The sequence below is a fragment of the Monodelphis domestica genome, chromosome 4 (genome assembly GCF_027887165.1).
Source record: "Monodelphis domestica isolate mMonDom1 chromosome 4, mMonDom1.pri, whole genome shotgun sequence".
Taxonomy (NCBI): Eukaryota; Metazoa; Chordata; class Mammalia; order Didelphimorphia; family Didelphidae; genus Monodelphis; species Monodelphis domestica.
Window position 1 is genome coordinate 393,541,835 of NC_077230.1, and position 20,150 is coordinate 393,561,984.

The 20,150-nt window shown below is 42.5% G+C and overlaps 1 protein-coding gene across 1 annotated transcript; it reads right to left on the reverse strand.

Annotated features, from left to right (window-relative positions):
* Positions 1–2,031: 2,031 nt before the first annotated feature.
* SRARP (steroid receptor associated and regulated protein) lies at positions 2,032–17,485 on the reverse strand. Its single transcript, XM_016422171.2, has 3 exons — positions 16,938–17,485; positions 8,408–8,455; positions 2,032–2,948 (listed from the first exon to the last, which is right to left on the reverse strand). The coding sequence occupies exons 1-3, from the start codon at positions 16,969–16,971 to the stop codon at positions 2,521–2,523; spliced, it is 510 nt and encodes a 169-aa protein (XP_016277657.2). The 5' UTR covers positions 16,972–17,485; the 3' UTR covers positions 2,032–2,520.
* Between the last annotated feature and the right edge of the window lie 2,665 nt (positions 17,486–20,150).

Consider the following 20,150-nt stretch of genomic DNA (forward strand, 5'->3'; position numbering starts at 1 on the left):
AAGGGAGGGAGAGAGAGGGGAGTGAGGGAGAGAGGGAGAGAAGAGACAGAGAGACAGACAGAGAGAGGAGGGAAGGAGAGAGGAAGAGAGAGAGTGGGAGGGAGAAGGAGGGAGAGAGAGAGAAAGAGAGAGAGAGAGAGAGAGAGAGAGAGAGAGAGAGAGAGAGAGAGAGAGAGAGAGAGAGAGAGCCAGGTGAGGACCCTCAATGTGTCATATACCAGGATGCCCTTGGGAGAATTTATAGGATGCTAAAGGTCCTAGACTAAGCAAGAAAGGACAGATGGGTTATGATAGTTATTCCTATTTATACTGCGCTTTCAGGTTTACAAACACTGTGCTGTTATCTCCTGTGATAGTCACAATGACCTGGGAAAGTTGGTGTTATTTTACAGATGAGGAAACTGAGGCTTGGAGAGGTTCTGCAACTTTCCATAATCATCCAGTTAGTAAGATTCTGAGGGGGAGGAAGAGCCCAAGCCATCCTGAGTCCCCTGCTGTTCCCTATCTCCTGCCTGGTGATGGGGCGACACCTAGTGGTGATGAAGCCACAAAGACAGATCCAGCAGTGGACCAATTTTTTTCCCACCTCCTCCTGGACTGACTGACCTGCTTCAAAGAAAGAATTACAGAATCTTACTGGCTGGAAGGGACTTTCACAGCCATCCCTCATTTACCACAGGAGGAAACAAGAGCAGCTGAATAAATCTCACACCACCACCAAATCACCTGGAGAATGAATGACAGGAGAAGGAGAGAGGGGCTATGATGCAGGTGATAGAAGACTGGCTTTGGAGTCTGGAAGACCAGAGTTGGAATCCTGCCTTTCAAGTCAAGTCAAGAAGCATTCATTAAGCACCTACTATGGACCAGGCAACCATGCTAAATGTTGAGGGTACATAAAAAGGCAAAACACTTGCCTTCAAGGAGCTCTCAGTCTAATAGAAGAAACAACATGCGAACAACTCTGCACAAACAAGATGTAGACAGGATAAATAGAGGCCAGAGAAAAAGAGGAAGAAAGAGGAGAAGGAGAAAGAGAAGAGGAAGAAGGAGAAAGAGAAGAGAAAGAAGAAGAGGAGGAAGAGGAGGAGTGTGATAAGAAGCTTTGGGGTTTATTGAGTGAGAGGTCTGGGGGCACATACAATAGACTAGATATGGAGTTAGAAAAAATGAGGAATTGAGGTTAGAAAAAATTATACTATGAGCCTGTGTGACTAAGAGGAATTTATGGGGAAAAGAAAGGTGAATTAATGATGTCTACAGAACATTCAGTTTGAAGTGTAAAATAGATATTAGAGATGGGAGACTAGAGGTAAGGAGAGAGGTTAGGGCTACATAAATAGATTTGAGAGTCACCAGCCTAGAGATGATGTTTTCTTCTATGAGGGCTGATTAGATCTCCAGTAAAGCTGTGATGGGAGGAAGAAGAGGGCCCAGCACAGAACCTTGGGAAATATTCATTGTTAGTAGACATTGTTTCCATGAAGATTCAGGGGGGGGAAAGGTGGGAGCCAGGGAATAGGAACAAACAACAGAGGCCTGAACCACCACTATTTGCAGAAGCAAAGGGTCACATCAGTGTAGAACACTGAAGACAGTTTTCAAACTTTTAACACATTGATTGGTTTGGTTCTTTCTCTTTTTTCTTTAAAAAATATTCTTTGTTAGACCTGGAAACTGAGAGGTCATCTATCCCTTGGGGAATGGCTGAACAGCCTGTGGGATATGTTTGTAATGAAATATTATGGGGCCATAACAAATGATAAACAGGATGGTTTCAATAAAAACCTGGAAAGACTTAAATGAACCGATGCAAAGTGCAGTGAGTAGAACCAGGAGAACAACACATATAGTACCAGAAATATCATATGATAATCAGATGTGACAGACTAAACAATTATCAGCAAAGCAAGTTCCCAAGGTATCCACAAGGAACCTATGATGAAAAATGTTATCCACAGCCAAAGAAGGAATTGTTGCAGTCTGATCACAGATCAAGGCAAGAATCTTCCATTTTATTTCCTTCATGAATGTTTTATTGTATGTGTGAGAAGTGTCTTCTGTCTCCACATGAGCAATACTGAAATACATATTGCATGAAAGCATTGGAATAACCTATACCAGACTATTTTACCACCCAGGGGAGAAGGAGGAAGGGAGGGAGAGAGAAAATCTGAATTCTAAAATCTCAGAAAACAATGGTCAAAAATTATTTCTACATGTAACTGAAATAAACAAATCAACCAATAGTTTTTTAAATGCATATTCTTTGTTGTTTGGTTTAGCTTTCTGGGATGGGAAGGAGTACTGAAAAAAAATTTAGACAATGTAAAAATAAAAGATAACAATAAAAATGTATTTTTAAAAAATGCTTATTAATGGATATTGCTTTGTAGACTGTAAGCTCCTTGAAGACTTCCCTTTTTATATTTGCTTCTCTAGTGTCAAGTCTAGGGTCATGCACACAATGGAAACTCCATAAATGGGTATTGAATTGCACTGGATGCCACTCCACCAGCTTTAATCCTCTTGCCCAAAGACACAGGAACAGAATGCTCTCAGGGAGGTCTTGACTGAGTTCCAAGCTTTTACGGGCAAGAAGGGCATGGAGGACAATACTATGAACATGGGCTTGTCCTTGGATTCGGGCTGCCTAAATGGACTAGGAGCTGGGTCCTCAGGGTCCTGGGGACCCTCGATCAGCTGTTTCTCGGGCTCTGACACAACTTCTCCACCTTGGGAGACCTCTAGAGGAGGACTGGGCCCGTCCCAGCAGAACAAGATGTAGGTTTCCATAAGAGGACGAATAGGTTCTGAGTGGGGCCTTTGGGAAGAGGCTGGGGAGGGCCTTGACTGAGAAAGAGGCTTCCCACTGGCACAGTCTATGAGAAAGGTTGGGTGTGCCCTGGCTTTTGTGTTCCAGCTGCAGTCCAGCTCCCCTTCACCATCTAAAGAAGGAAGAAACCAAGTCAGGTGGTTAGAATCCACTAAATGAATCCTGGGCTTGATTACATCATTGTAGAATCACAGGATTTCCAGTGGGTTGGCTCATCTTGGCAATTCCTGGGACCAGATCCAAATTATAACATGGGACATTCAAGTTCAGTACCCTCATTTTATAGATGAGGAAATTAAGATCCTAATTGTGGCAAGTAGCAACATTAGGATTTGAACCTGGGACCTCCGACTATAAATCTTGTGCTCTTTCTACTGTTCTTTCTGAGTACTTACTGTGTATGGGGACCTGTGCCAGGGGCAGAGAGATATGTGGAGATAATTAAAACATAATCCCTGGCCCTGAGAAGTTCAGGTCCAGCATAGGAGACAAGATGAATGCATATAAGACTATTATGCCAAAAAGAGCTTCTTGGAAGAGTTGGAATGTAAACTAAACCTTGAAGACTGGCAAGGACATAGACAGATATGGCATTTCATGCAAAGGGCATGAGCACACATGGGAAGAAAACACAGAAGACAGCATCTTCTATGTGCTAGGCATTGTGCTAAACACTTTTTACAAATAATCTCATTTCATCTTCCCAATAACCTTTGGCAGGCAAATGTTATGATTATCCCCATTTTACAGATGAGAAAACTGAAGCAGAGAAGTGAGTTCCCTGTGGTCTCACAGCTATTAAGTGTCTGAGACCAGATTGGAACTCATGTGTTTCTAACTCCAGATCCAGGACTCTATCCAAGATGAGAAAGCATTTGAGAAATAGTGAATAAGCCAGGCTGACTGGAATGGAAGCTTCAGGTAGGGGAATGGTAGAAAATATAGTGGAAGCTAGATTGTAAAGGACCTTAAATGCCAAACTAAAGAGTTCAAACATTGTTCAAAAGATGATGGAGGGGGCAGCTGGGTGGCTCAATGGATGGAGAGCCAGCCCTAGAGACAAGAGGTCCAGGATCCAAATTTTGCCTCAGACACTTCCCAGCTGTGTGACCCTAGGCAAGTCACTTACCCCCATTGCCTAGCCCTGACCACTCTTCTGCCTTGGAACCAATAGAGTATTGATTCTAAGATGGAGGCAAGGGATTAAAAAAAAAAATCTGGCCTCAGACACTTCCCATCTGTGTGACCCTGGGTGAGTCACTTGACCCCCATTGCCTTGCCATTACCATTCTTCTGCCTTGGAATCACACAGTATGGATTCTAAAACAGAAGGTGAGGGTTAAAAAAAAAAAGATAATGGAGAATCACTGAGGATTTGCAAGCTGGGAAGTATCTAGATCAAAGCCGTGTTTTAGGAAGATTAATGTGACAGCATATATAAGAAGAGCTTAAAGGGAGAAAAGCCTGGAGGTGGGGAGCTCAGGAGAATATTGTCATGGGTAATGATAATAACGAGAGCACATTTCTCTAAAACTTTTAGATTTGCAAAGTGCTCTAATTATGACCTCTGAGATAGAGGCAGAAAAAGCCTTTATTTTACAGTTGAAGAAGCTGAATTGTATTTCAAAGATACAAGACAGTAAGAAAGTATGAAAGTATGAAAAAGATCTTGGGGTTTCAGTGGACTGCAAGCTCAGTGAGAAAGCAGATGCCATCTCAGGCTGCATGAAGAGAGACACACCTTCTAGGATTGGGGAGGAGATAAGTACATTGACTGAAGCTGTGTTCAGACCACATCTGGAACACTATTCTGGGTACCACTGTAGGAAGGCTATATCAAAGCAGAAGAGCATTCAGAAAAATGCAAGCAAGGTGGCGAAGGGCCTACAGTTAATGTCCTCTGAGGATCACTTGGAAGAACTGAGGATATTGAACTTGGAGAAAATTGAGGGGCACAGAAAGGGGAGGGGACATGGGAGCTGATTAGATTTCTTCTGCTTAACCACAGAGAACAGAACTAGAAGCAATCAGAGCTCCTTATCATAAAGTTATCAATGAGTAAATATTGAATCAGCAAAAAGAAAAACTTCCCAACGTTGAAAAGTGGAATGGGCTACCTAGGGAGGTCATAGGTGCCCCCCCCAACTGAAGGAATTCAGGCAAAAGTCAGATGACTACTTGTTGAGCATCTTACATTGACTATTTGAATTGAACCAGGTGGCCTCTGAGCTCTGAGAACTGAGAAGATTCTACGTGCCGAGATTCAGAAAGAGGAATTGAATTGCCCATGGTCACACAGCTAGCTTAATCAGTGTAACAACTGAGATTCGAACCAGGGCTCCTAATTCCAAGCTCAGGGAAAAGGGATGCAGTAGTCCTAAACTAGTGCAACACAGCTGGCTGGTATAGTAGAGAGAGCCTAGAACCCAGAACAAAGGCCTGAAGTTCAAAACTCTCCTGTCTGACACTTGCTTTACTAACTGTAGGCAAATCACTTAACATGTGTGCCTCAGTTTCCTTATCTATAAAATGGGGATTAGAAGAGCATCTACCTTTCTTGGTTGAAATGGATCAAATTAGATATGTGTAAAGCACGGTATACATGCTATTATTATTATCATTCAATACAGGAGATCAGGGAAACAAAGGATTCAGACAATGCCCAGAAGGTGGTGAGAGGAAACAATTAAGGCAAGTGGAATTAGAATGTCAACAGGAAGGATTTAGATCTTATGAGAAACTTCCCTAGTTATGATCACTGAGAAAGGATGTGAGGATCACTTTATCTGAAGCTTTTTTAAGAAATGGAAAACCGGTGACACCTCTAGATACCTTGTGCCACAAGTACTTTGTGATTCTGTGGGTTCAACAAAAAGAGAAACTGAGACACCAAATGAGGAACAGCATGTAATTCATTTAAGAGATAGGATATACTTGGGAAGAGAACCCAGGTTTCCCAATTAGTAATCCTAGCCAGTCTGCTTCCAAAGCAAGTTTGAATCCCTGAAACAATCTGGTACATAAACAAGAGAGACAGAGACAGAGAGAAGGAGAGACAGAAAGAGAGAGAGAGAAGGAGAAAGAGAAAAGGAGAGAAAGGAGAGAGAGAGAGAAAAGGAGAGAGAGAGAGTGGGAAATGTCTTGTTTTATTTTATTTTTCTGATCAGAGCTGTCTTCCCTAAGGCCTTCTGTAATCCTAAACTCAAATTATCCTCCTCTATCATGCCCCAGGACCATTACAGGCAACAAAAATGGAAGAGAGGATATGCAACCATAGGCAATAACCTAAACCCTCTCTCCATTCTGCACATCCCTGCTCCAGTCCTAACAGCATCTCTGATGTTAAAACTTCCCCATCTCAATGCCCACTCAGGCTTAAACTACCTCCCCACATCCCTATCTTGCCTGCCATACCCTGGCAAGTGTAGAGAACAGGAGTGGGGGCCAAAGGCAAGTAAGCCAAGGGTCTAGACACCTGGGCTATAATAGGTAATAGGTGTGTGTGTGTGTGTGTGTGTGTGTGTGTGTGTGTGTGTGTGTGTGTGTGAAAGAGAGAGAGAGAGAGAGAGAGAGAGAGAGAGCAGAAATAGATAGATAGATGAATGGATAGATAGATGGATGGATAGGAGAGAGAGAGAGAGAGAGAGAGAGAGAGAGAGAGAGAGAGAGAGAGAGAGAGAGATGGATAGATAGATAGGTGAATGGAAAGATAGAGAGATGGATAGATAGATGAATGGAAAGATAGAGAGATGGATAGATAGATAGATGAATGGAAAGATAGAGAGATGGATAGATAGATGAATGGAAAGATAGAGAGATGAATGGAAAGATAGAGAGATGGATAGATAGATAGATGAATGGAAAGATAGAGAGATAGAGAGATAGATGAATGGAAAGATAGAGAGATGGATAGATAGATGAATGGAAAGATAGAGAGATGGATAGATAGACAGACAGACAGACAGACAGACAGACAGACAGACAGACAGACAGACAGACAGACAGACAGATAGATAGATAGATAGATAGATAGATAGATAGATAGATAGATAGATAGATAGATAGATGAATGGATAGAGAGAGAGAGAGATGGATAGATGGATGGATAGACACATACATACATAGAGTCCTTGCTCTGCCAAATAGCTATAGTGACCCCACAGAGAGACTTTCCTCATCTCTCAAATAAGAGTGTTGGACTTGATCAGGGTTTGCTACCCTGAGGGCTATGGACCCCTCTCAAGCCATAAAATTATGGCAAGGGTTCACTAACCTATGACTTTGGGCAAGATGTTTCATGTCTCTGAACCTCAGTTTCCTCAGTTGTAAAATGATGATAAAAGAGCACTTAACCTTGCAGATTCATTAATAATAGAAATGGGAGAGATTTTAAAAGTCTTCTATTCCAACCCCCTTACTTTACAAACAAAGAAACTGAAAGTTTTCTTTATCTCATCAATCATTTTCTCTTTTCTTAGTCAGCAAATATTTATAATACAAAAACTATTGCATAGGAACTTTTGTTCAGTTTTGGTTTTCATAGTTCCCCCCACCCTCAATTAATTCTCTAAGACTATATATATAAACTTATTCACTGTGTGACCCTGAGCAAATTACTTTACTCTGTTTTCTCAATTTCCTCATCTGTCAAATGAGCTGAAGAAGGAAATTGCAAGTCACTTCAGTATCTTGGCTAAGAAAACCCCAAATGGGGTCACATAGAATTGGACATGACTGAAAAATGGATAAAAGACTGTAACCTACAGAAAACATATTAACTTCAAGAATACAAAGGGTTTAGAAGGTCCAGAGACAAAAGGTCCTGGGTTTAAATCTGGCCTCAGACAATCATAGCTATGTGACCCTGGGCAAGTCACTTAACTTCCATTGCCTAACCCTTACAGCTCTTCTGCCTAAGGGAAGGGTTTTTAAAGAAAAGAAAAGAAAATGGATCCTCATACTCAAAAAGGTTAATAACTATACAACCAGCATATAGAGTGCAGGGCTTGGAATCAGGAAAACCAGAGTTTGAATCTCACCTCAGACATTTATTAACTGTGTGACCTTGGGCAAATCACTTCCCTTCTGTCTACCTCATTTTTCCACAATTATAAAATGGGAATCATATTAATACTTACCTCCCAAGATTGTTGTGAGGATCAAATGAGAAAAATAAGAAATCATTTCTTAGCACAGTGCCTGCCATTCAGGAGGAGGCACTTAATCAATACTTGTTTCCATCCTTCATCACAGAAGCCTAAGACTCAGAGCTAGAAGGAGCCTTGAGAGATTTTCCAGTTTAACCCCAGCCTTTGACATTTGAGGACAGAGAAGCCCAGAAAAGTTAAGTTCTCACCCAATAGTGCAGATATACCTTTCATCTCTGGCATTCTAAGATTCTCTATTAGCTCAATTACCTGACAGGCTGGCTGTGAGTATGAGCAGAGGTGGCTTATGTCTCAGCCTTTATCTGGACTCATCACAAGTATAAACTCTTCCACAAATATAAGGAGAGATTATTTGTCAGAAGCCTTCCAACTCATCCCTTTCAAATCCCTCCTTCCAACTTACATCTCTTGGGCAGCCTTTCAAGGGGATCTTCATGCTGCTGGCTCGTTCCTAAGGACAGAGAGAAGAGAAAGATGCAACAGAAGGCAGGACAAAGGAAACTGTCTGGAAAACCCCTAGCCCAACCTCCTCCTTATTCCAAACTGCTGAGAATTATGGGATCACACAATGTGAGAGTTGGAGAGGACCTCATCAGTCACCAAGTCTAACCCTTAGAACCCATAGGAGTAGGGGGCAGTTGGGTAGCTCTGTGGATGGAGAACCAGACTTAGAGACAGGAGGTCCTGGGTTCAAATCTGACCTCAGACACTTCCCAGCTGTGTGACCCTAGGCAAATCACTTAACCCCCATTGCCTAGCCCTGACCATTCTTCTGCCTTGGAACCAATACACAGTATTGATTCCAAGACGGAAGGTAAGGGTTAAAAAAAAACATTAAAAAAACAACAACAACAAAGGAGTGCCCACTATCACATGCTCAAAGAAATGGTTATTCAATCTCTATCAATAAAAGGAGAGTCCTGGGGCAGCTGGGTAGCTCATTGGATGGAGAGCCAGGCCTAGAGATGGGAGGTCCTAGGTTCAAATATAGCTTCAGACACTTCCCAGCTGTGTGACCCTGGGCAAGTCACTTGACCCCCATTGCCTACCCCTGACCACTCTTCTGCCTTGGAACCAATACACAGTATTGATTCTAAGACCAAAGGTGAGGGGTTAAAAAATAAATAGATAGATAAATAAATAAAAGGAGAGTCCCCCACTTCCCAAGGTAACCTATTCCAATCTAGAACAGCTCTCATTGTTAAGAAGCTCTAGCTCCCTTCCGCCATCAAGCTTAAATTTACCTCTTGGTAATTTCCCCTCAATGCCTCTGGCCCCAACCTCTAGGGCCAAATAACACGGCAACCCTTCAAATATGTGAAGAAATCTCTCATATCCCTCCTGCATTTTCTCCTTTCCAGGTTAAAATATTCTTAATTCCTTCAAATGCTTCTTAGAAATCCATCTTATGATAGATTCAAGGTCCTATCCTATTCAAATTGCCTCCCTCTGGACACTCCCTCAGCAGATCATTGTCCTTCTTGGTGTCCAGAACTGAAGACCATTCTCTAGTGGAGTCAGACGATGCCCAACTACAGTAGGACTACCATTTCCCTATAACCTGGTGTCTATACCCCTCTCAATACTGACTGAGGTGGTTTTCTTGGCTGCCAAGTCCCACTGCTGACTTCCATTGAGCTCAGACCCTCAGATCTTTTTCAGGACAACTGTCTTCTAAGCATGCCATCCTCAACTTCTACTTATAAAGTTTTTTGGTTGTTTTTTTGGGGGGGGGTAGGTTTTGGTACCCAAACACCAGACTTTACATTTATCCCCATTGAATTTCATCTTATTAAGTACAACCCAATACTCTTATCCTTCTTGGATTTTGATTCCATAATCCACTGTGTTAGTTATCTTTCCCAACTTTGTGGCAACTGTAAATTCACTGTACCTTTAACACTTTCATCAATTACATCTATAAAAAATATAAGGTCAGTCATAGATCTCTGGGTGGTCCACTGGAGACCTCCTGCCATGCCAAATCAAACAATTAACCGCTGTTCTTTGAGTTCAGCCATCTATCCAGTTTTGAATCCCATATGATTATATTATTGCCTAATCCAAATCTTCTACATGAGAATAGTGTGAGAAACTATTAACACTTTTGTTAAAAGTCAAGGTGGAGGCAGCTGGGTGGATCAGTAGATTGAGAACCAGGCCTAGAGATGAGGTCCTGAGTTCAAATCTGGACTCAGATACTTCCCAGCTGTAGGACCCTGGACAAGTCATTTAACCCCAATTGCCCAGCCTTTGCCCTTACTACTCTTCTGCTTTGGAACCAATACATGGTATTGATTCTAAGATGGAAGGCAAGTATATTAAAAAAAAGTCCAGGTAACCAATTTCCACAGCATTCCCCTCACTGACTAATTTAGTAATCTTGTTAAAAATAGAGACCAGGTTAGTCTGGCATCCTCTGTTCTTAAGGAAGCTTCATTGGCTCTTTGTAATCACTGTTTCCCTTTCCAGATGTTCACCAATCATCTTTTTACTGACTTCTTCCAGACTTTTCCCCCGAAGAGGTCAAGCTCTTGGCTTATTTTCTTTCCTTTTTGGAAAACTGAGACATTTGCCCTTCTTTCTCAGGCAAAGCTGGCAGAGTTTCTTTGATAATCTGCATAATTTAAAAATCTGTTACCCTAAAAAAGAACTACATTTCCTGGGAGCCCACTGACTTCCTGTCATTACTTCCTATAGACAGGGGATATTAGGCAGGGATGTGGAGGGTCCAGCCTCTGGACTTCCTATCCCAAACTTGATGGTGGTAAGGCAGTCTTTTGAACTGGTTGATCAGCTGTGGGCACATGGTCTTTATTTTGTATCCTTTTTATTCCTTGATTTCTTTTTCTTTTTGAACCCTTACTTTCTACCTTTGAATCAATGCTGTGTATTAGTTCCAAGGCAGAAGAGCTAGGCAATGGGGGTCAAGTGACTTGCCTAGGATCATACAGCTGGGAAGTGTCTGAGGTCAGATTTGAACCTAGGACCTCCCATCTCTAGGCCTGGCTCTCAATCCACTGAGCTACCCAGCTGTCCCCTATTCCTTGATTTCTAATGATCATTAATAAATCTCCTAAAATATTTTTATTATTGAGATTTAATTTTAATTTTTACAAATCCAAGGCAATTCCCTTGAGTTTGGACATTTGTATTTTTCCACCTCTTCTCAGGTAAATAATACACATGAAGAACAGACAAGGAATCCTTACAGGTTGAACTGAAAATTTTTTATGCATTGTTTCCATTCAGATCAGTGTGGGGACCAAACTTTCCAAGCCCATAAACTGAGGTAGATATAAATTATAAGATGAGACTATAAAGTCAGATGAATTTCAGTTGTTAATAAGCATTAAATGCCTACTATGTGCCAAACCCTTGGCTGATCCCCGAGGATAGCTAAAAGATAGGTAAAAGAAGGTCCCTGCCCTCTGGGAGCTCATAATCTAATTTAGGAGAAATATGTTCAAATAAGATAAATAGGAAATAAGCAGTGGAGAGATGGCACCAGAATTAAAAAGAGTTAGGAAAGGATTCCTTGTAGAAGGTAAGATTTTTAGCTTGAGATTTGAAGGAAGCCAAGAAAGTCAGTATGCAGAGATAAGGAGAGAGTATTCTTGGAATGGGAGAACAGATAAAGTACAAGCCTGGAGGGGAGAGATGGAATGTTTTGTTCCTCAGTCAGCCAGGGTCACAGAATTGAAAAGTATAGGTGGAAAGAGGAAGAAGGTGTAAGAAGACTAGAAAGGTGGAAGGGGGGGGGGGGGGACTGAGTAATGACAGGCTTCAAATATCACAGGATTTCATATTTGATCCTGGAGGTCATAGGGAGCCATTGGAGTTTACTGAGGAGGGGAGGGGGACTATATGATCACACCTGAACTTTAGAGAAATCACTTTTGTGTCTGAATGTATGATGAGAGGGGGACCTACTGGAGAGGTGTCACAAAAGTGAAATTTGACAGACCTTGGCAAGCGACTGAATATGGGGTGAGAGATAGTGAGGAGTCAGAGGAAGACTCCTAAATTATGAGCTTGGATAGTTGGGAAGCAGTAGTAGGGAAGGTCAGAAGAGGGTTTGATGGAAAAATACTGAGTTCAGTTTCAAACATGTTGAGTTTGAGATATCTGAAAGGCAACTGAAGATAAAGATCAGTGGTCAGCAGAGCCTCAGGCATCATAGACAGATCTGGAAATTGCCAGCGTCAAGGTGGTTATTAAATCCATGGCTGCTGATGAGATCACCGAGTGAAAAGAGATGAAGAGCCAGGAGAAAGCTCTGAGGGACACTGCTAGTTAGAGGACGTGATCTGGGCAAGAATCCAGCAAAGTGGACAGAGAAAGGGTGATGGGAGAAGCAGAAGGAGAACCAGGAGAGAGAGGTGTCCTGAAAGCCTAGAGAGAAGAGAGCATCAAGGAGGAAAGAATGATCGACAGCATCAGAAGCTGCAGACATCAAGGTGATGAGGGTTGAGAAAAGGCCATTGGATCTGGCAACTAAGAGATCCTCAGTAACTTTGGTGGAACGATAAAAGTCAGAAGCAAGATTGTAGACCGTTTGCACACTAACCCTAGTGTTTACCACACAGCTAGCTATTTATATCATGCCTGAAGCTCAGTAAAATGCTTTAAACACATTAGCTTTATTTAAACAAATTTAATTTAAATTTAAATAAATATTATTTCTTTTGAGACTCTCAACAACCCTGAAAGCAGACTCCATGAGACATTGGAAATAATACTAAGTTCAGAGTCAGAGGTCCTCGCTATGACACTCATTTCTTGTGTGACTTTGGAGGAAGCTCTGTTCTTCTTCCGGGGCTTCATTTCCTCATCTGTAAAATGAGGAAGTTGGAGTAGATGGTTTTTAAGGTCCCTCCTATCTCTAATCAAGTCTGTACTTTGAGTACTATAAGGTAGGTGTTGCTATGTCCATTTTACTAATGAGGAAGGTGGGTCTCCAAGAAGCTAAAAGACTTGCCCAGGATCATAGCTATAGCATATAATATATTATATATTATATATATAATATATTATATATATATATATATATGTAGCATAGTATATATAGCATAATATATTATATATAGTATAATATATATTTATATATAAATTAATTAATAATATATATTATGCTATATATAATATATATTATGCTACAGCATTATATAGCAATTAGAAGTAATTTAATTTAACCTCCTCATTTTGTAAATGATTAAAAAAAAGACCAGGTAGGTTAGATAGTCAAGTAAGTAGCAAAGCCAGGATTTGGACCCAATTCCTCTCACTCTTTCTGTTTTATTTTATTATTTATGTTACATTATTATTATAGTATATATTGTGTTATACTATGGTATAGTATAATATAGCATATACTATACTATAGAATAGTATATTCTGCTGCCCCTTCTTTTCCCTCCTAATTGTTCTCTAGTACTTTGTCCTTATCCATAAAAACACATCTTTTTTTGTTGTTGTTTTTTTTTTAAACCCTTCCCTTCTATCTTAGAATCAATACTGGATATTGGTTCCAAAGAAGAAGAACAGTAAGGGCTAGGCAATGGGAGTTAAGTGACTTGCCCAGGGTCACACAGCTGGGAAGTATCTGAGGTCAGATTTGAACCCAGGACCTCCCATCTCTAGGACTGGCTCTCAATCCATTGAGCCACCCAGCTGCCCCTGAAACACATCTTTCTGAAAGATGGACTATCAACTCATGCCTCCCCAACTCCCTCATTCTAGAGCTGAGAAGACTAAGACTTACAAAAGTCAACTGACTTATCCATAGCCATGTGGGCAGTAAGGAGCAGAGGAGGATTTTGAACTGAGCAATCCTCTGACTCCAGACACCGTACTTGTTCTTTGCAGTCTTCTCACCTTGGAGGTGGACTTGATTTTTTTTAAAAGGTCTAAAAGTCATGTTGTTGTTACTGTTGATTGTTACTGATTGGTGTTGGTTGATGCTGATTGTTGGTGATGGCAGTGGTGGTATAGTCCTGCTGACTCTTCCTGATTCCATTTGGGATTTTCTTGCCAAAGACACTGGAATTGTCATTTCCTACTCCAACTCATTTTACAGCTGAGGAAACTGAGGCAAACAAGTATAAGTGACCTGCCCAGGGTCATCCAGCTAGTAAGTATCTGATCTCAGGAAGATGTTCTCCTGACTCCAGGCCCAGAGCTCAGTGCACTAGGACACCGCTAACTTTCCATTAAAAGTCATGCCAAGCCAATATTGATGAAGAAATAAATCTGATCAAGCAGGCATTGTGGTTATCATTTGCCAGGCACTGTGTTAGCAGCTGGAGACACAGAGAAAGATGAAAGCAGTTCTTGCTCTCAAGGAGGGCAAGATGGTACCTAAGTATGACTCCAGAGAAAGTAAAATGGATTGGGGGAAAAAAGAGGCTCAAAAAATGGACCCAAGTAATAAAAGTCATAAAAGCAACTCACAATGCATGACCTTCTTTTACAGCTCATGAAACAGAGTCAGGAAGACCCAAGTTCAAATGCAGCCTCAGACACTTAGTAGCTGTGGAACTCTGGAGCCAATCACTCAACCTCTGTCTGCCCCAAGCTCTCTCAGCTATAAAATGGGGACAATAGGGGGCTGCTGGGTGGCTCAGTGGATGGAGAGCCAGGACTGGATAGGAGAAGTCCTAGGTTCAAATCTGGCCTCGGGCACTTCCTAGCTGTGTGACCCTGGGCAAGTCACTTGACCCCCATTGCCTAGCCCTAACCACTCTTCTGCCTTGGAGCCAATACACAGTATTGACTCCAAGACAGAAGGTAAGGGTTTTAAAATAAAATGGGGACAATAACAGCATCCATGTTCCAGGGTTGTTATGAGGATCAAATGAGAAAATCATTGTAAAGTGCCTAACAGTGCAAATAGTAGGTGCTAAATAAATGCTTATTGCCTTCTCCCAACCCAAACCCAAGCCCAAGAGGCTCACTGTGACTCTGCAAAGTAGGCAAGTCTGAGCAGGCCAGAGAAAGACATGTATTTTTTTCTTTTTTCTTCTTTTTTTCTTAACCATTACCTTCTGTTTTAGTATGAATTCTAAGACAGAAGGGCAAGGGCTAATCAAACAGAGTAAAGTGATTTGACCAATCACACAGCTAAGAAGTATTAGAAGTCAGATTTGAACCTAGGTCCTCCCAACTCTAGATCTGGCATTCTGTCCTCTGTGCTACCTAGCTGTATCTTTTACACTAGAATAAACTGAGGTGAAGAGAATTGAACTGAGTTGCTTGACACATTTCCCCAAAGCGGAGAAAAGCAATTATTTGTACCAAGATTATTTGGTTAGAGTAAGTGTATGCTCCTCTAAGGGCATTGTTTGGAAGGAGAATGTTTATTTCAGGGGGAAAGTGGTCTCAGTACTCCTGAGGGAAATGGAAATTCCCATTTCTAGAGTCTGGAAGCGTGTTCAAAGTCTCCTTGCTAAATTTCTCTAGAAATATTTAAGGAATACTCTTTCTCCAGACTAAAACCCTTGACAGACTTTTCCCTTTAGAAAAGTGGGCAGAACAAAAGCCCAAGAGCTTTCTTTGGAATATGAGTGAAGGGTGATAGATAACCAAATGTAACTTTTGCCCAAGTAAAATTGATGCCTCCTCTTTATTCCCTGTAGTGATTGGTTCGGTGACCCAGCCTTCTCTACTGGGAAAGAATCAAGATGTTGACAAAGGAAACTAGGTGCCTCAGTGGTAGAGTGTCAGTTCTGGAGTCAGGAAGACTCATCTTTCTGAATTCACACACTTAATAACTAGGTGACCCTGGGCAGGTCACTTCACCTCGTTTGCCACAAATTCCTCAGCTGTCAAAAAGCTAAAGAAGGAAAAGGCAAATCACTCTATTACCTTTGCCAAGAAAATCCCAAACGGGATCATGAAGAGTTGGATACACCTGAGCAACAACAACCCTTGGTTTACTCCAGAAAGACCCAGAGAGCTCCTTGAGGAGAAAAATATTGGTCCCGGGAAGGAATGATTTGGTGAATTGGTTAAGGTATTTATGTATCTTGGGATGTTAACCTCAAATCCCCAATTTTAAATATTATGGTCCTCTTTCAAAATTACTGTAAATATTACTTCAAATTTCTTTGGAAAGTCATGTCAGAGATCATGGAACAACTATAGCAGGTAGAGCATTTCCTTCCCTCTCTGTGCCAAAAGTGCTTTGGATATAAATTAATGTCAAATTAAATAAAACTAAGGTACAGTTAGGGGGCTCAGTAGATAGAGAACCAGATCTGGAAGTAGGGGTCCTGCTTTCAAATATGACCTCAGACACTTCCTAGCTGTGTGACCCTGGGCAAGTCACTTAACCCCCATTGTGTAGCCTTTATCACTCTTCTGCCTTAGAACCAATATACAGTATTAATTCTAAGACAAAAGATAAGGGTTTAAAAAATAAAATAAAAGTTTCTGATGGGCTTATGCTAAAATGCAGATTACATAGCATGAATGTTTTTCCCACAAATAATAGTTGGCATTTTTATAACAATTTAAGGTTTGACCATTTTATAGAGGAAGAAATAGAGGCCTGAAGAGCACAAGGGATATGTCAAATAGTCACAAAGCTAGAATTTCATGCTAGATCCTTCTAATTCTGAGCCTAGATGTCTTTCTACTCCAACACAACACCTCCTCTTCCATCATTTGCAATCCTCCTTCTGTTAAACCTTTATCTTCTTCTTAGAATCCATACTAAGTATTAATTCCAAGGTAAAAGATCTAAGGGCTAGGCAACTAGGGTTAAGTGACTTGCCCAGGGTCATACATCTAGGCAGTGTCTGAGGCCAGATTGAACCCAGAACCTCCCATCTCTGGGCCTGGCACTCTATCGACCAGCCACCGAGCTGCCAGTCTCCCCTCCTTCTAAGTAATTTGTTTGAGTCCCAAGAAACTCCTCTGCTTCCACTTACCTGCACTGCCCTCCAGGTGAGATTTTAAGCTCATGACTTCAGATCAAAATCTGAGTGTAGACAGTTCTTCTGGCCCTATGCTCCTCCCTAGAAGAAAGCCTGGGTCCTCAGTGAAGACTGCTGACCTCACCACTGGTACTTATAGTGTCGCTGGCAGGTAGGACATTCCTCCTTCCTTCCCTCTCTTTTTCTCTCTCCCATTCTCCCTGCCCCCAGTGACCCAGTTTTGCCTGGAGGATTACACAAAGTCCCAGCAGAGTCAGGCCAGAGCAGCTGGAACTGGGAAGAGGCAGTTTGGAGATTTCTTTCCTCACTAAGTTTGAATTATAAACCCCACCTAGTGCCTTTGTGGGCAAAGGAGGAAGGGAGAGCTGGGGACTCCAGGCTCTAAGGATCAGGTCCATTACAGGCAAACATTGCCTGGCTTTCAGCTTGGGCGTCAGCCTTATCTTGCATCTCTGGGAATGCCATTCAGCTCTCTTTTCAGTTTCTCCCAAGATGAGTTTTTGCTTGAGGCTAGGGGAGGTAAGAAGCCAGAGGAACCAGGGTGTGCTCTTGAGCAAAATGCACAGGATGCTTATGGTAGAAACACTGACAAAGCTATTGTACCAGAAAGTCAGTGTGCTGTGGAATCTGTTTAAAATGCTAGAATGTCAGAGCTGGGAGAGACCTTAGAACCCAGAATGTCAGAGCTGGGAGAGAGCTTAGAACAGAGCATGTCAGAGCTGGGAGAGACCTTAGAACAGAGAATGTCAGAGCTGGGAGAGACCTCAGAACAGAGAATGTCAGAGCTGGGAGAGAGCTTAGAACAGAGAATGTCAGAGCTGGGAGAGACCTTAGAACCCAGAATGTCAGAGCTGGGAGAGACCTTAGAACAGAGAATGTCAGAGCTGGGAGAGAGCTTAGAACCCAGAATGTCAAAGCTGGGAGAGACCTTAGAACAGAGAATGTCAGAGCTGGGAGAGACCTTAGAACAGAGAATGTCAGAGCTGGGAGAGACCTCAGAACAGAGAATGTCAGAGCTGGGAGAGACCTCAGAACAGACAATGTCAGAGCTGGGAGAGAGCTTAGAACAGAGAATGTCAGAGCTGGGAGAGAGCTTAGAACAGAGAATGTCAGAGCTGGGAGAGACCTCAGAACAGAGAATGTCAGAGCTGGGAGAGACCTTAGAACAGAGAATGTCAGAGCTGGAAGAGAGCTTAGAACAGAGAATGTCAGAGCTGGGAGAGATCTTAGAACAGAGAATGTCAGAGCTGGGAGGGATCTTAGAACAGAGAATGTCAGAGCTGGGAGAGCCCTCAGAACATAAGATGTTAGAGCTGGGGGGGGGGGGTAGGATGGATTAGAAGACCACCCACCCAAATTATAATTACAAACCTGAAGTCAGAGAGTGGATAGTAGAAAATGCAGTCCTTATTCTTATTCATGAGTGAGGAGACACACCCTAATGGTGATGCCCAACACATGGGTGCAGATGGGAGCATTTTATAGATTCCTGACACAAGATTCCCACCTCCCCTCTCTGTCCAATACTCCCTAGTCTGGGGCTGGATTTACAATCTAGGCCATAAAGCCTACCCAATCAGAAAGCAACAAGTTACATAGCATAAGCTCCAGCAGATCTTTCTCCAGGTGAGGGGAGGTTATGAAGAGGTATCTATGCCCTAAGGAGCAGCTCTTTCTGGCTCCTAAAGGTCAAAGGAGATAAGGAGGTAGGGTACCTAAAGGTTTGCTTTCGTGAGATAAGAGGCCTCTCAACTCACTGAGCCTGTAGCAATGACAGAATGTCCTTGAAGTTCCCCCATTCTGAGAAGAACAAATTAATTCTTTTCTCTCTCCACACCTGGTGGGCTCTTGGAATACAAAATCTCAGAGCTAAGAGGATGCTTAGACCCCTGAATGTCTGAGCTGGGAAGGCTCTTAGAACAGAGAATGTCAGAGCTGGGAGAGACCTTAGAACAGAGAATGTCAGAGCTGGGAGAGACCTTAGAACAGAGAATGTCAGAGCTGGGAGGGTCCTTACAACACAGAATGTTGGGGCTAGAAGGGGTCTTAGAGGCCCCTAGGATGCAGGATGTCAGAGCTAGGAGGGGTCTAGTCCATTTCCCTTATTTTATAAATCAGGAAACAGATAGAGAGAGGTAAAATAAATTGTCCCCAGTGGCAGGGCTAGTAAGTGGCACCTTGGAACTAGAAAGAACCCAGGCCTGCCAAGTGATCTTTCCAGCCAAACAAGACTGCCCCTACGCCAGCATGCAGAGTAGAAAAATCAATCTGTGGAAAAGCATCAATTAAGCACTTCCTGTGGGCCTGCCTGAAAAATGAATTGCACAGGTCATAGCCAGACCTCAAAGTCCGGTCCAAAGTTGTAGGACAGCAGGGAAGCCCCACCCTTCCACTCCCAAAGCCCAGAAAGTCCTGGCTCTGCCTGACAGTGCAGTCCTCAGACCAGCAGAGACCATCATTAAGAGGGGATTTTTCCAGACTAGGAAAAGGCCTAAGACAAACATAAAGCCACAGTTTGTCAGTCTCAGGGATATTCAGGAGGCCAGGGAAACTCTGGACTTTGGCTGGAGGAGGCACAGAGAGGCAAAGGGGCACCCCAGGACCCTGAGCTCCTCATGTCCAGTATCACTTTTTATTTTCACATCAAACACCAAAGTCTCATGTTTAAGGTACCAGGCAAAGATCTGTTTGCAGTCTCAATATCTAGGCCTTGTGTAAGGTTTGAGATGACCTCCAGAATCACACCCCAGAGCCTTCCTCCCTGACTAATGTTGCTTGCTCTCTCTGTCTCTCTCTCTCTGTCTCTGTCTCTGTCTCTCTCTCCCTCTCTCTCTCCCTCTCTCTCTCTGTCTCTCTCTCTCTCTCTCTGTCTCTCTCTCTCCCTCTCTCTCTGTCTCTCTCTCTCCCTCTCTCTCTGTCTCTCTTCTTTCTCTCTCTCTGTCTCTCTCTGACTCTCTTTCTCTCTCTCTGTCTCTCCCTCTGTCTCTGTCTCTCTGTCTCTATCTCTGTCTCTGTCTCTCTCTGTCTCTTTCTGTCTCTGTCTCTCTGTCTCTGTCTCTCTGTCTCTCTGTCTCTCTGTCTCCCAGGCCTTCCACTCCCCCTCCATATGGGCATCATCCATAAGGCCTTGGAATTTGTACCCTGGGGAAGAACTTTGGAGATGAAATAGCAGGTGGAAAAGGCTCTTGGTTGGAAGGATTTTAGGTA

Excerpts from the sequence above, each read along its gene's own strand:
- SRARP (XM_016422171.2), bottom strand. The coding sequence starts at position 16,971 with ATGAGCTTAAAATCTCACCTGGAGGGCAGTGCAG. Across the intron at positions 8,456-16,937 it reads TCACCTGGAGGGCAGTGCAG|GAACGAGCCAGCAGCATGAA; the intron begins GTAAGTGGAAGC and ends CTCTGTCCTTAG. Across the intron at positions 2,949-8,407 it reads TGAAAGGCTGCCCAAGAGAT|ATGGTGAAGGGGAGCTGGAC; the intron begins GTAAGTTGGAAG and ends TTCCTTCTTTAG.